Genomic DNA, 14,316 nt, shown 5'->3' with positions numbered 1-14,316 from the left:
GGGGAGGCCCTGACACTGCCGTGCCCGCCACAGCCTCCTCTTTTTGTTCTTCCTGCCCTTCATCTTAGGCCGGGGGCACATCCGAGCCCTGCCTGGTTGGTTATTCCTGAGACGGCACCGGGCTTGGTGCCGCTTCCGCTCACTAGTGTCCTGGAGAAGTGTCTGGTGGCCTGGATACGGTAGCCTCCTTGGGCAAGGAAGGATGTCTGCGTGGGGAGCAGGACCGGTGCACTGAATAGCCGGACCTCAAAGCTCTGGGGGTGGTCCCTTGCTGCTGCTAATAGGCCCAGGGTGTTCAAGAGGGCCATTATCCCGGTGGTCTCCATTGGGGATGCCACGTGATCTGGGGCTCCCTGCTAGCCAATGCTCTGCAGGTGTAGCTGGAGCAGCCTGAGTCAACCTCAGATTCCAAGGACGCCGATCTTGAAGGCCAAGGCGGTGCCCTGGCATGGTGCCATTGCGGGGGCTGGAGAGTGGCTTCTCCCTGACCGTGATCGGTACCGATGCTCTTGGGACTGGGATCGCTGCCTTCTATCTGGGGCCAGAGATTGTGGCCTTATGTCCCCTTGGTGCCAGCTTAGTGGCAGGCCGGGAAACGGTGCTGTGCGATGGCTCGGTTTCGGTGCCATAGAGTCCCGCTGAGTCAAAGGTGGCTGGGAGTCCACGGAGGCTGAGCTCAACTGGGAGCGGTGCTGGGGACATGACCTCGAGTGGTGCACCATTGCCGGCTTGCCTCTGGACGGCACCCTTGGTGATGTCACCGAAGGCTGCTCCTTGCTAGGGTGGGGGCTTGCCGCCGATAGCACGATTAGTCTTTTGCTGCCTCAAAGGTGTCTGGCGTGGAGGGCTGTTCCAGTCCTCCTCCTGCGCTCGACCCACTTAGCCCGGGGCTCCACAGGCCCTGCGGCGCTGGAGCCACCGGTGCTGGTGTATGTCCTGGGATTGCACTGCTCTTTTGAGTGTTTGGTCCCTTGGGAGGCGCCTCCTTCTTATGTGGGGAGTGCCCTCTGTTGCCTTTTGGCTGCCCCTTCGACCGTACTGGAGAGGTCGAGCGGTGCTGGGGCTTGTCCTGTTGTTTCGGTGCTGCATGCTTGCGGTGCCCCACTAGCGCCGGATCATGGACTGAGAGGTCTGCACCGAGGATGTCAGCCCCGAAGCTGGCTGGTCCGAGGCCGCAGGTTGTAGCGCAGCCTCCATGAGCAACTGCTTGAGGCGAAAGTTTCTCTCTCTCTCAGTTCTTGGCTTAAAGATCATGCAGTGCTCAGTCTGGTGCGCTTCCCTCAAACAATGGAGACACGAGTCATGGGGATCACTTATTGGCATAGGCTTGCGGCACATGGCACAAGCCTTAAACCCTTGGGCCTGTGGCATGCTCCACAGCCCAGGGCTGGTGCTGGAAACAACTTCCAGGCACCTAAAACAAAGGAAGCTTAACTATCTACTATTAAGTAGTGCTAACTACCGATAACTATTAACTACAGATAACTGTTACAACTGTGCTAAGCGATCACTCGCAAGTGAGAGAAGAGTTGTTCCAATGTCGCCGCGGATGATAAGAAGGAACTGAAGGGGGGGTCGGGTCGGGTCGGCAGGGGTATATACGCACCGGTGTGGAGGCATCGCTCTGGCAGGCTCCCTTGCCGTCCCGATGGAAGCCGCTATGGGAAAAAGTTTCCGACGTCCGTGCAGACGGCCCACGCACACTTAATGTGGAATGGATGTGAACAAGCACTCAAAGAAGAACTGCACCAATGTGGTTTGCTCTGGCTTGAAGCTGCTGCTCTGAGTTTACCCTCAGGATTTACACCAGTGCAGCTGAATTGGTGCAACATCCCTAACGCTGATGACTAGCTCTTTGCATCCAATTTGTCTGTCATCTTTAGGGTAAGCTCCTTGGGACTGAGACTGGGTTGTCTTATTTTAAAGTACCAAGCACACTGCTGACACGTGACAAATAATGTTGGGATTGGATTTAGGGCTATGGATTTCAACATTTATTTTCTGAAATATTCAGAGGTTGTTTTTAGCAACTAAATGCAAAAAGTGCAGTTTCACACATTTCTCAGTTGATGTTTATTTTACTTCAAGTGCACGTGATCCTTAGTCTACTACACAGCCTAAAACATAAGTCATGGCATGAACTACAGGGCGGGTTCCCAATTTTTCAGTGCGTGAATCATATCTTAAAAACGAGTTCATGGACCATCTCCCTTCTCATTCACTATTGCACAGGCCACTGAATAGAGCCACCATATTCCCTTTATTCAGGAGTACATAAAATCTCTGTGGCAGCTACAGAACTTGCCAGCATAAAGTGACATTGGGAAACCGATAAACCTAAAAATACATCCGTTTATTTAATAAAATTTAGCAGGCAGATACAAGGAGAACCAGCAAGGCCAGTTCTTCAGGGATGACCAAGCACATGTTTTGCAAACCACAGTTCGGGAACCTGTGCACTAGAGAAGAATGCAGTATTACTGTAGGCATCACCATCATGCAGGAAAAGGCAGTCAGTGGAGCGTATCTGACATTGCTGCAACTCTCTGGTTAAATGAATTAATAAGTAGTCAGGGAGACCAGAGCATCAGACCAGACTGCCTAAAGCCAGGCTACTCCCATCAGACTGCTTAGGCAAGTAGCACTCCTCTCCCACTTCTGTTGCTGGAGCTCCTTGGAGAAAAAGCTAGTAAAAACTAGAAACCCAACACTTTTTGCTCAGAAGAGTAGACACATGAAGGGATTATTCATCCCATTCCTAATTCAGACAAACATGCACTATGAACCCTGGAAGAACCCTGAAACCAGGGAGAGGGAGGGAAGGGGATGCATTAGCTGATTGAAGTCTTTTCTGTCTCTAGGTCAATGCCTGAAGATCACCTGCAAGCTTCAGCCTGTGATTAACACAGTGGCCCAGCTCCTGGGTGGATCAACTGGCAAGGATATGGATATTAATTTATTTCTGGCAACATTAGTGTCTTCATGTTACCCATTCTGAATAGGTTTCCATAGTACATATTTATCTCATATATGCTTTTAATTTCTGTAAACAGCGCTTAGTTTCTATAGCAACAGGCACTCTGCATATCACTAAAATAACTGAATTTCTTTAATTCTACCGACCTTTTGCAGTACTGTGACTGAACAGTTCATCTCACTAGAACTACAATATTTTGCTAAACCACTGAGCAGCTGAAGACATATTATGAAACAGTAAATTAACATGCATCAAAATCAAAAATATGTTCTTGTTTGGCGAATCACACAGGACTGCCATCAAGAGCATTTTACGCCTATGGCTGGACTTAATTTCTATATCAATATTGGCAAATTACAAATAGAAGAACAAGATTGTAGGCTTTTTGCAATAAATACATGTATTTCTGTTCTGTTTGTACAGCACCTAGCAAATGGCATGTTTGATGACAGTCCGAGGCACTACAGTACAAACAAACAAACAAACAAACAAACAACAACTAGGAATGTGACTTTAGAAATCAGGATATTTCCAAAAACAACAGTAAGGGAGAACTGAGTTCAATCACATGAAGGCAATCAATAGAAAGTACTTAAGTTGGAAAAAGTAATCAAGCTTTTTTTCTTTCTTTCTTAAGCAATGGGTAAGTAAGCAAGGTAAACTGTATACAGTTCTCTTCTCTCCACTCACCCCAAATAAATATTTTTTTTTATCTCAACTCGATATACCACAGTGAAATATTGCCCCTGAGCTACTGTACTTCCTTTGGCTCCTTCTCCACTTCCTTTGCCAGCACTTTGACCTTCAAAGCCTTTAGAGGCCTAGGACACTGCTACATCAGTGTCATCATTTGTATCCATGGACTCATCCACACTCATCTGTGGCTAATGCAGCGCCGAAAGTCCAGAAAAAAGCACCGCAGAGCTGGAGATAATGCCTTCTTGGCTGAAGGAGCTCAGCTGTGGAAGAAAATTCCAGTGAAGATCAGAACAATACAGAATCTCATCACCCTCGGGCAATTCTGAAAGACTCTCCTCTCTGATAAAGCATTTCTTCCATAATCAACATGATAATGACAATAAAAACATCTGTTCCACCTTGTGTTTAGCTGTGACATTCTGAAACAGAGCTCTATGTAAGCTTGAAAGCTTGACTCTCTCACCAACAGAAGTTCTTCTAATAAAAAATATTACCTCATCCACCTTGTCTCTCTAATGAAAACCATTGGTACTTACTCTTAACAATTTTTTATTTTTTTTTAAAGTAGATCTTTCCAATTTCATTGATATTTGTATACACGTGAGACACAGATTTTAGTGATGTAGCAAAATGTGATGAGGAAAAAAATATCCAAGGCATAGATTAAGTTAATTGAGCCTGTTTAAAAACAAAATGCCTTTAAACTCCGCCACCCAATCTGAAACTACTGCTATAACTGAGTTAATTAATATGCATCCATAATTTTTCCTGAAATTTTGGGATGCCAAAATATAACAATTCTTTAAAAAAAAATAAAAGGAGACTACTTTACACTTAGAACAGTACATGTCAGCTGAATGCTTTACAAAAGTGGGCATTTAGCCCCATTTTAAAAATGGGGAAAGTGAGGCACGGAATGGTTAAGTGACTTTCTCAATGATGCAGAGAGATTCAGCGGCAAACTCAGGGATAGAAACTATGTCTAAAAATAACTTTTCATATCTGTATAATTCAATTGATCAGAGCTCTAATATTCACTTAATAATGTACGTAATTTTATTTGCTACAAATTAAATGCTCTCTTTATTGATACACACAAAACATGATCACATTTTAAAAAACAAAAACATACTAAAGATCTATTCGTTCCTCACTGTACTTATGGGGCCAGAGTAGTTTTTCCTCAGTGATGCACTGTAGTGGTTCCCCTCTCCCCCATTAACTAGTTTAGCAGAGAGCTTTTTCTAAGCTGAGCTTTATTTGTTCTCAGGAAGACTTAGGATCACCATGAGTGTCATGACTGAAGACTGATCCTAAAAAGCACAGAGTGCTCTTAAACTCCCAATCAGTATTAACTATGGATGATCAGCACCTCTCAGGATCAGGCCCCTAAGGAACACAGTAGAATAGGATGTAAAAAACTCAGTACTGCTGGGATGCAAAACACAAAGTTACAGATCCCTCTAAAGTATGTTTTACTTTAAAGTTATCAATATTTAACAAAACTACTTAAAAAATAAAGCCAAAACTCAAAAGGTTCCTAATAAAGATAAATCTAATACAAGTTTATTCTGTAAATTTCTTTGTCAAAAACAAGACAAATGTATAGAAACGTCCAAGAAATTTGTTTTTAAAAATGAAGCCAAGCAAATTACAAAGTATTACTCTTTTTAAGATCTCTTGGTACTGAATTGTGCTCAATCCAGTCAGTTTAACTGCAGTGTTCCCTCAGTGCAGTCCCATTATTCTATAACCTCTGTGTTTGCTTCATTAACAGTTGCATTAATCACTCTTCTCTTCTCCTTGATAATGTCTGTATTCTGGCTTCAGCTCCCATGTGTTTTTGTGGGTTCCCTTAACATTGTAGATGCCTATTTCTCTTAAAATTTCTTTCAAATATATCTGAAAAGGAACAAAACATTTAAATTACAAAGACAGGCAATTACTGTAGTTCTAATTGAAAACAATGCACATGATCTGCCAACCCACATTTACACTGTTAATAAAAATGATAATGTAACGATCTGACAATTACCAATAACAATTTCTTTATAAGTTTTAATAGTATAATGGAACTAACTTCTGACACTCTGTGTGATTAGTTGTGCCATAATTGCATTTTGAATGAATGGCTGACAGGTTTTAAATCCCTTGACTACAATACATATTAAAGCAGAAGTAGATTTAATAGTCAAAAATGCATCCTTGGAACTGGAGAAGGAACAACTGAGTCACAACTAAGACAGTTCTTCAGTTGGTCTCATTGTTTAGTTAAGAAGAGCAGCACCTCTAGCGAGCTGAACTAAGGGTCCCGTTGGGGCAGCAGGTGCTTGGAGTGTCACAGAAGCAGTATCTTAACATCCCAGGAAGGAGGATTATATATCTGTAGAGCACATGTAAATGAAAAGCATTAACACCCAGAGGTCGGGAGGCAAGAAGGATTCCACAGCATACTGATTTGTCGGGAGATTAGAAAAATCAAAAGGCTGCAAGATGCCGAAGATACCATATGCTTTACAAATTCCAGTGTGAACAATTTTATTTAGCTTTCTATTGGACAGTATTACAATGCTACAAAGGAGTCTGAGTGACGAGGTGCCTTCAACTTCAAAGGCCCAGAAATACGGCAGGAGGTCACATGTTCTGATGGTGAGCTTCTGAGAGTAGGCATTCCAGGAAGTGACTGTAAGCTGTCCCAATCACCTCTACTGATACATTAAGGGCGTAAATACCTGAGAGGGTGAAGTGCTATTTCAGCTAAAGGACACTTGGCACAAGAACAAATGAGTATAAAACTGGCTGTGAACAGATTTAGGCTGGAAATTAGAAGATTCCTAACCATCAGACCAGTAAGGCTTTGGAATAGTTTCCCAATACAAGTTGTGGAGGAAAACACCTTAATTAGTTTTGAGAGAGTAGGACAAATTTATGAGTGCAACTGTATGACCGTGTTGCTTCTGATGGTAAGGAGCAGGGCTTAGCATCCCTGGAGCTCATTTGTGGTTTATATCTTATGCTCCTAAAAACTCATGTTTCAGCCAGCTACCTGTGGAGGTCAAGAAGGGATTCCTCCCCCCCCCCCCCCACATATTCCGGAATTTTTTAATCTTCTTCCTCTGAAGCAGCAGGGATGGCTACAGCTGGAGATGGGCCACTGGATGGAGAGGGCCAGGGTTTTAAGGTGGTATCAAGCATCCTCTCTCAGGTGTGTGGCTGGCTGGTTCTTGCTCACATGGTCATGATCTAAGTGATCGCCATATGTGGAATTGGGAAGGAATTTCTCCCCAGGTCAGACTGGCAGTGACCTCGGGGATTTTCCACCTTCCTCTGCAGTGTGTCAGTGCGGCTCACTTGCCAGGATTATCTGGTATATCTCATTTCCCTGCCATGGCAGGGGCTCAGGAACAGGTGCACTTTGGTCCCTCCTACTCCCTGCCTGTGGTACATAATAGTCTAGTCTATTCTGGGCTGTTATACTTTGGTCTAATTTCAGTTGTTGGGTTTAGTGTTGATGGTCTGTGATATACAGGCAATCAGACGATGATCTGGTGGTCCCTTCATGGCCTTAAACTCTATGACTATGACTCAGCCTATTGGCAGTACAGTAACTCCTCACTTAAAGTTATCTCAGATAACGATGTTTCATTATTACGTTGCTGATTAATTATGGAACATGCTTATTTAAAGTTGTGCAATGCTCCCTTCTAACGTCTTTCGGCAGCTGCCTGCTTTGTCCACTGCTTTCAGAAAGAGCAGCCCGTTGCAGCTAGCTGGTGGGGACTTGGAACCAGGGTGGACCAGCAGCCCCCCTATCAGCTCCCTGCTCCCCTAAGTTCCCTGTACTGCAGCCGCCCAGCAGGCTATCATTTGCAGGCTATCAACTGCCGGCAGTTCAGCTGTCCCTCCCTCCACTGTCACGTGCTGCTCCTGCCTTCTACCTTAGAGCTGCTCCCCGAAACGCCTGCTTGCTGTGCAGGGGAGGGAATGAGGGGAGCTACTGTCAGGGTGTCCCCGTCCCCTCGCTCCTGCACCCCGCCTACCCCTTCTCCATATAGAGCAGGGAGGGGACAGACGGAGAGAGACAGAGAGCTTGGGGTAGCAGCTGCTGTCTCAACTTCCTGATCTGCTTAAAAAGACAATGCACTTAAGAAAGGGTCAAGTTACTTAAAGGGTCAGTGTGCATCTCTCTCTCTCCCCCACACACGAGGTGTGTGTCTGTCTTTGTCTGCTATGCTGTCTCCCCTCCCTCGTGTTCATGCTGCCTTGTGTGAGAGGCTACATTAACAACGTGTTAACCCTTGAGGGTTAAAAACACCCCCCTGAGCGCTGCAAGATGCAGCGCTGTAAAGTGTCAGTATAATCAGGGCGGCAGCGCTGGGAGCACGGCTCCCAGCGCTGCACGCTACACCCATAAGGGATGTGGTTTACAAGCAGCGCTGGGAGAGCTCTCCCCCAGCGCTGCGGCTCTGACTACACTTACACTTCAAAGCACTGCCATGGCAGCGCTCCCACAGCGCTGCCAGGGCAGCGCTCTGAAATTTCTAATGTAGCCATACCCTCAGTGATAACATCTGCCTAATCTTTCTCTTACAGATGAGCCCATGGAAAGCAAACGTGTTGCTACAACAGCCCATCCTCTCATTCTTGTGCAATTTTATCTCCACTCCAAGTTCTACCTGGAGCAGAGACTGAGATGAACGCATGCAAGAAAGATTTGGCCAACTTTATTTTTTGGCTTTAAGAACCTTAAAAAAAAATGTGCTCTCTATCTTTTATGGATTCTGATCATTAGTATTCTCCCACATCAAAATTTTACTAAGCATAGTCTCTATCACCAGTTCTGTAAAAATGTTATTCTAATTAGATTTATGTAGGAAAATCGTTCTTAAAATGCATTCTGAGGATATTTTAAAATAATTTCCCCTTCATTATGTAATGATTATAAATAAACCTGGATTAATAATCGACCACACATACAAATGAGCTACTTTTTCATTATCTTTTTTAGGTCTTCAATTAAAATTATCATTGGTACAAATGGCAAACAAAGAACACAGCGTTCATTTTGTACTGCATGGATGACTCTTCAGTGTCTGAGTTTTAAGTGCCATAGACATAGAGCACTAACTCCAGCAGGTGGCAGCAATTGATTAAAGGAAACTGAGATGCACATTACTGAGTCTGTGAGTACAGATGAGCTTCCCTCCAAACAATATACAGCTGCTTTCATATCACAAACTAGACAGACTTTTCAGCTTCCTGACTGAGTATTCATACATGATTCTAGGCCATGCAGATTAATTATGTGAGTTTTTTTGTTAAAATGATACTGGTAGTGTGCAGTATATTTTCAAAAACGTGCATGCCATATATACAATTAACAGGAACTGCATGCAAGTACACTGAAGCATGCACACATGAATTAGATATGCACTCATTTTCAACTCTTATGCACAGGCAACTTTGCACTTCATAGCATGGCCCCCCTGTCTTAGTCCCAAGCACTGTCAAGCCATGCTATGAAGTGCAAAATTGGATCCAGCCTGCAGGACTGCCCCTGGTGGCTAAGTGGCCCCCGGATGGGAGTGGGGGGGGGGGGGAGCTCCTATTGGCCAGGAATGGGGAACTGCGGCCCCCTTCCACACCCCGTACTCCCTCTCGCACCCCAACCCCCTGCCCCAGCCCATACAATTTCCCCACTCCGATGAGGCCCTCGGCCCAAAAAGTTTGCTCACTCCTGGATTAAGATATACTTATGGAATCAAGGCCAAATTCTGCCCTTGAAGATGTGCACAGCTACCACTGAAGTCCATGGGAATTAAGCACAACAAAAGCTACATACCCACCCAACCACATTAAGCAAATATATGTAGGCAGTTATTGGACTGATTTGATTAAGTTATGGCTTAGAAGACAGGTCATACAACTGCAAAATGCTTCTGTGGAACAGAAAGCATAGCATGAGGAATACAATACTTATAAGCATTTCTCAACAGAATTCAGAAAACTAGGCACTTTATTTTTTTTAGATCAAACAGAAAAGACAGGTTTTTCCGAGAACAAGATTTGATTAACTTTATTTGAACTTTGTGAGGAAATTTAAGGGCATTTAATCCCTGTCTACTCTGGGATTAAACTGTTACCTGAAGCATGGCTTTAAAACTCACTTTAAAGATGGTTTAAAGACACTGTGAATAGGATTAAAATTAAAATTAAGTTTAAACAGAATTTAGAAACTGTTACAGCTTTATTTTTTTTAAAAAAAAAGATGTATTTTTAAAAATATGTCAATAATTGTTTTAAGTTAGTTTGTTTTTATTTACCTTGTATATGGGTGGATTCTGGAGTGCTAGATAATCCCTGCACCCCCAAATCCTGTGAAAACAACAAAGCATTCTCCATATCCAGTGCCAAACACTGGAGAGCAGGGACTGGGAGCTTTGTGCACGAGTAGAAATGAGATTTCTTTGCCAGTCCCAGCGTCTCTCTCTTTAGTATAACTCCAAATTATATCAGAAAGTAACAAAGGAAGTCTCTCTTGTGTGAACAGTAAAAACAAGTTCACAAGAATAATGCAAAATAGGACTGACACTGAGGTCATTAGCTTGCTTTTGTTGCACTTCCCTGCTTGAGAAACTTCCCCTTGTTTTCAGTAAGTCCTGAGTTAGAATAGAGAGAAAAAAGTAACTGGTAGGGGAACCCATCCCTTTTTCCACAATTGGGGAGGGGGGCAGGAAGTTTGGCAACAGAGGGTAAAAGGTAAACACTTCATAGGAGCGCTGATTCTAAGGTTTCTTTTTATTAGAATAAAAAGGTGTATTTTAAGAATCTTTTAGGTAGCAATGTTCTAACCAATACATTCTAAAAACCACCTTTTATCCCCATCAAGAGAAACTAAGGGGGAGAAGAGGTGCAATACTATCTCCCTTGATCAAAAACTCACAGACCTCAACTACCCGTAATGTAAACCAACACTACATTTAAAAGAAAAGCACTTGGATTTCCCTTCAATCTCTATCAGATTTGCACTCTAGCACAAATCCTTAACAGAGACCTCAAATGCTTTCCTATCATTTATATACTATCAGATCAACACATCTGACTGTCACACATTGCATGCTTTTGGGAAGTCATTTTGCCGTAACATTCCTGAGGTTATTGTTAGGATTTTGCATTAGAGTGTAAGGCTAGATGAGGCTGGGCTACTTATTGATGTTGGATATCAGCTGGAGATGGGAGCTGAAGATTTCAGGTATGTCGGAGTGTGTTACAGGCACTATGAAGACGAAAAGGAATAAACAAGTCTTTCCCCTTGGCTTAGCTTATTTCAAGGCTTTTAAGGTTCTGGACAGATGGGGCGTGTCCTGTCACAGGCTTAGCTATCACAAAATAGTTTTTGTTAGCTAAATTCCTAGTTTTTCTTCACAGCTTTGGTGTACCTCAGTGAAAAAGCTCGCCAGGGTCAGGGATAAGAAGTGGTGCCCCTCTGTATGACTCAGAGAGAAAATATGTTCAGCCTGTTCATATGTTGACCCTCTGGAAGAGGGAAAGAGACTGTGATATGCCTCAGTGTATTCCTTGGGTTGATATAACATTTTATGCCCATTAAAGTTACTGAAAGCAAGTACACCAAGAGCAACCCTGCATATTTAACAGTGACTACATAAACAGACAGCAGCTCTTCTCTCACTGTCTTCTAGGTTGGGATTCATTGTTGTCATCAGTGATTAACAGTAAATAGCAAGGACATTTAAAACAGCCCCAAAGAGATGAGATTTGAATCCCTAGTGTCCTTTCCCATTTCAGGAGTAATTTCCCCATGGCTATGGGGGTCTCTTTGAAGAAGCGGAGGGAGAGTGTGCAAACCTCTTTATTTTCAGCCTCAGTCAGTAGTTTTTGGCATTCACACTGCAGCAGATTTGTCATCAAATTAAAATGCGATGGGTTCAGCTTGGAACATATTTTATGTTATGGCTAAGAAGTTATAAAATATTCTGTAGACAAACACAATCAATGTATAACTGATATTTAGGAATCAGCACATGAGGAGCAACAATGTTGCCAGAGGACAGCTCTCAGAGTTTTTTAGATTTATTGCAAAAGGGGCACAAAGAAAAGGCTATCCCATAGGGGAAAAACTGCCAAAAGATGCTATTTTTAAATGCTTATTCTCTGTGCACCAATTCACTTTTCACCAAACCATCATGAAAAAGTCAGACAGTGCTCAAAGCGTATATTCTATCTTTTGGGTTTTGCCACTTCAAAGAGATTTTTACAAAATAAAGGGTTTAAAGCTTCTGTTAAAACCAAACTCCGTAACACAACCTTAACTAAGGTGCTGTCATCACTCCATCATAATGGATCTACTATACAAAAACTGCTGCTGTTACCTAGAAAATGTAAGTTCTAGGAACAACTCTTCCAATGGCAAAATAGTCTAGTTAAAATTACAAATAAACCCAATCCCCCATTGACTCAGGTCCTTCCTCTCAGTCTGAATCCAGAAGGTCATTACAAGCAACTGTTCCCCCATCTCTAAAGGCCCCTCCTGGAGAGTCAGACAAAACTCAAGACTCTACATTATTATTAATGGTTGGAGAGGGTGAAATGATACGGGCTAAAGCAGGATCGGCTCCAGGCACCAGCTTATCAAGCAGGTGCTTGAGGCGGCCACTATGGAGCGGGGCGGCACTTTCAGGTATTCGGCGGCAATTCGGTGGAGGGTCCCTCACTCCTGCTCGGAGTGAAGGACCTCCCGCTGAATTGCTGTAGATTGCAACCCTGGCTGTTTTTTTTTTTTTTGACCTGCTTGGGGCAGTAACCCCCCTGGAGCCGGCCCTGGGCTGAAGTGTCAAGATTATGCGTGTTACAAATTGATCCCCCTTCTCTCCTTTACACCTAACCTAACTCCATCTCCTAGCTTTCACAATGCCTAGTGGAAATTAGCATCCAGATGGAACAATGAAGTCATTAAAGAGAATTCATCTACTCACTCATATCCTGCACTGGCTTATTATAGCCTAAGCATCCTTTGGATTACTCAGTGCTATTGGGTGCTCAAATAGTCATGGCAACTAAGCCACCCACTTTCATCTGTGAGTGGCCTGAAGACTGCACTGGGCTGAAAATTGCTATTGCACTCGCTCCTGGCCAAGTGATCCATGCCTTTGGTGACCTATGGCTGATTAGTGGAACTCATCTCTTGGAATGAAACGATGTGCCCTGAAAAAGCTCCAACTGGAAGAAAATGCTCCTATTTTCTGTCTGCTTACCAACACCGATCATCATGAGTACATTACTCCATACTCTACCATCAGCACTTGCTCCCCTTTGATTACACAGTCCAATTCAAGGTCTCTGTTCTGATATTCAAAACCCTCCGTGGCTTTGGTTCTGGCTGCCTAAGGGTATGTCTACACAGCAAAAAGATCCACAGCATTGAGTCTCAGAGCCTGGGTCAACTGACTCAATCTCACGAATCTCACACTGCAGAGCTTAAAATAGCAGTGTAGACATTTGGGCTTGGGTGGAAACTTGGGCTCTGAAACCTGATGAAAGGGCAGGGGCTAGAAGCCCAGGCTCCAGTCTGAGCCTGAACCTCTACTCTGATATTTCTAGCCCTACAGCATGGGCCTGAGTCAGTTGGCCTGGGCTCAGAGACTTGCTGCCATGGATTTTTTTGTTTTTTGTTTCTTTGCTGTGTAGCCTACCCTAAAAAATCACCTCTCCCTGTGACCAATACCTCCCAAAACAGCTACTTTCCACTGGAACAATTACACTGTTAGATTAGACTGAATGTCTAAGTATTTACACACAAATGAGCATAATATATAAACCAGTCTGCATCTAGAATTCCCATATCACCACAAGTAAGTTTTATGGGGGTTTTTTTGTTGTTGTTTTTTTTGCAGTCTGAAGCAAAATTGTAAGTGATTAGAGATTTAAGGCAATTTCCATAAATATTCTCCCTTTATGAAGAGAATGCCTTGAAAATGCTGAAGCTGAAATAAACAACAAAAGCAAGAGCCTCCTTGGGCAGATACAGAACCATTATAAAGGACATCAATTAATTAACTAGCCGTGTTTCACTGAATACACAGCACTAATTACAAAATTACTTGGCAACAAACAATAAGTAGATAACATTACTGAATCACACCGCTGACTCTGAAAAAGTAGTCAACTATATCATCATTCAACCAAAGACAACTTTCATTCCACACCCTTAATTGATGTTAAAACTCTATTTTTAGAATCTGGTTGTTGTTATTATTAGGGATTCACAGATTTTTGTGGAAGGGGATGCTAGATTATTTTCTGCCCATGTATGTACATATGTAGATAAGGCAAAAGTGTTCAGATGATCTTAGATGCATGAATTGTGTATCATCAATTCATTTCTCAACTTCAGGCCCAGGATTTAGTTCCTGAGCCTTTGCCTGATGGCTCTGTCCACTTTTAAATCTACAGGGACAGAAGTGAGTGGTGTCTTTTTTTAGAGAGACTTCTCTTTGAGCATAACTGCACCTGCAAATGCTCCTGATACCTGGATGGCCTCATCTGCCATTTGTCTCAAATGTTCTTACGGCCAACTGATTATCAGTTTCAAGTTGATTATTTTTTGTCACACAGTAAGTTTT

At 43.2% G+C, this 14,316-nt stretch overlaps 1 protein-coding gene across 2 annotated transcripts in view; it reads right to left on the bottom strand.

Moving 5' to 3' along the window:
- Nucleotides 1-5,213: 5,213 nt before the first annotated feature.
- The window catches only part of GTF2F2 (general transcription factor IIF subunit 2), a 182,654-nt gene continuing 173,551 nt past the window's right edge, over nucleotides 5,214-14,316 (bottom strand). The window contains exon 9 of one of the 2 annotated variants that reach the window (XM_075061576.1): nucleotides 5,214-5,578. In XM_075061576.1, the coding sequence (XP_074917677.1) occupies nucleotides 5,459-5,578 (120 nt within the window). In that variant the 3' untranslated portion in view covers nucleotides 5,214-5,458. The remainder of the gene's footprint in view (nucleotides 5,579-14,316) is intronic. The other variant, XM_075061577.1, reaches the window with a different exon arrangement.

This window comes from Chelonoidis abingdonii, chromosome 1 (assembly GCF_003597395.2).
Source record: "Chelonoidis abingdonii isolate Lonesome George chromosome 1, CheloAbing_2.0, whole genome shotgun sequence".
In the NCBI taxonomy this organism is placed as follows: domain Eukaryota; kingdom Metazoa; phylum Chordata; order Testudines; family Testudinidae; genus Chelonoidis; species Chelonoidis abingdonii.
The sequence above is the reverse complement of the archived record's forward strand: the minus strand, read 5'-3'. Positions and strand labels throughout refer to the sequence as shown.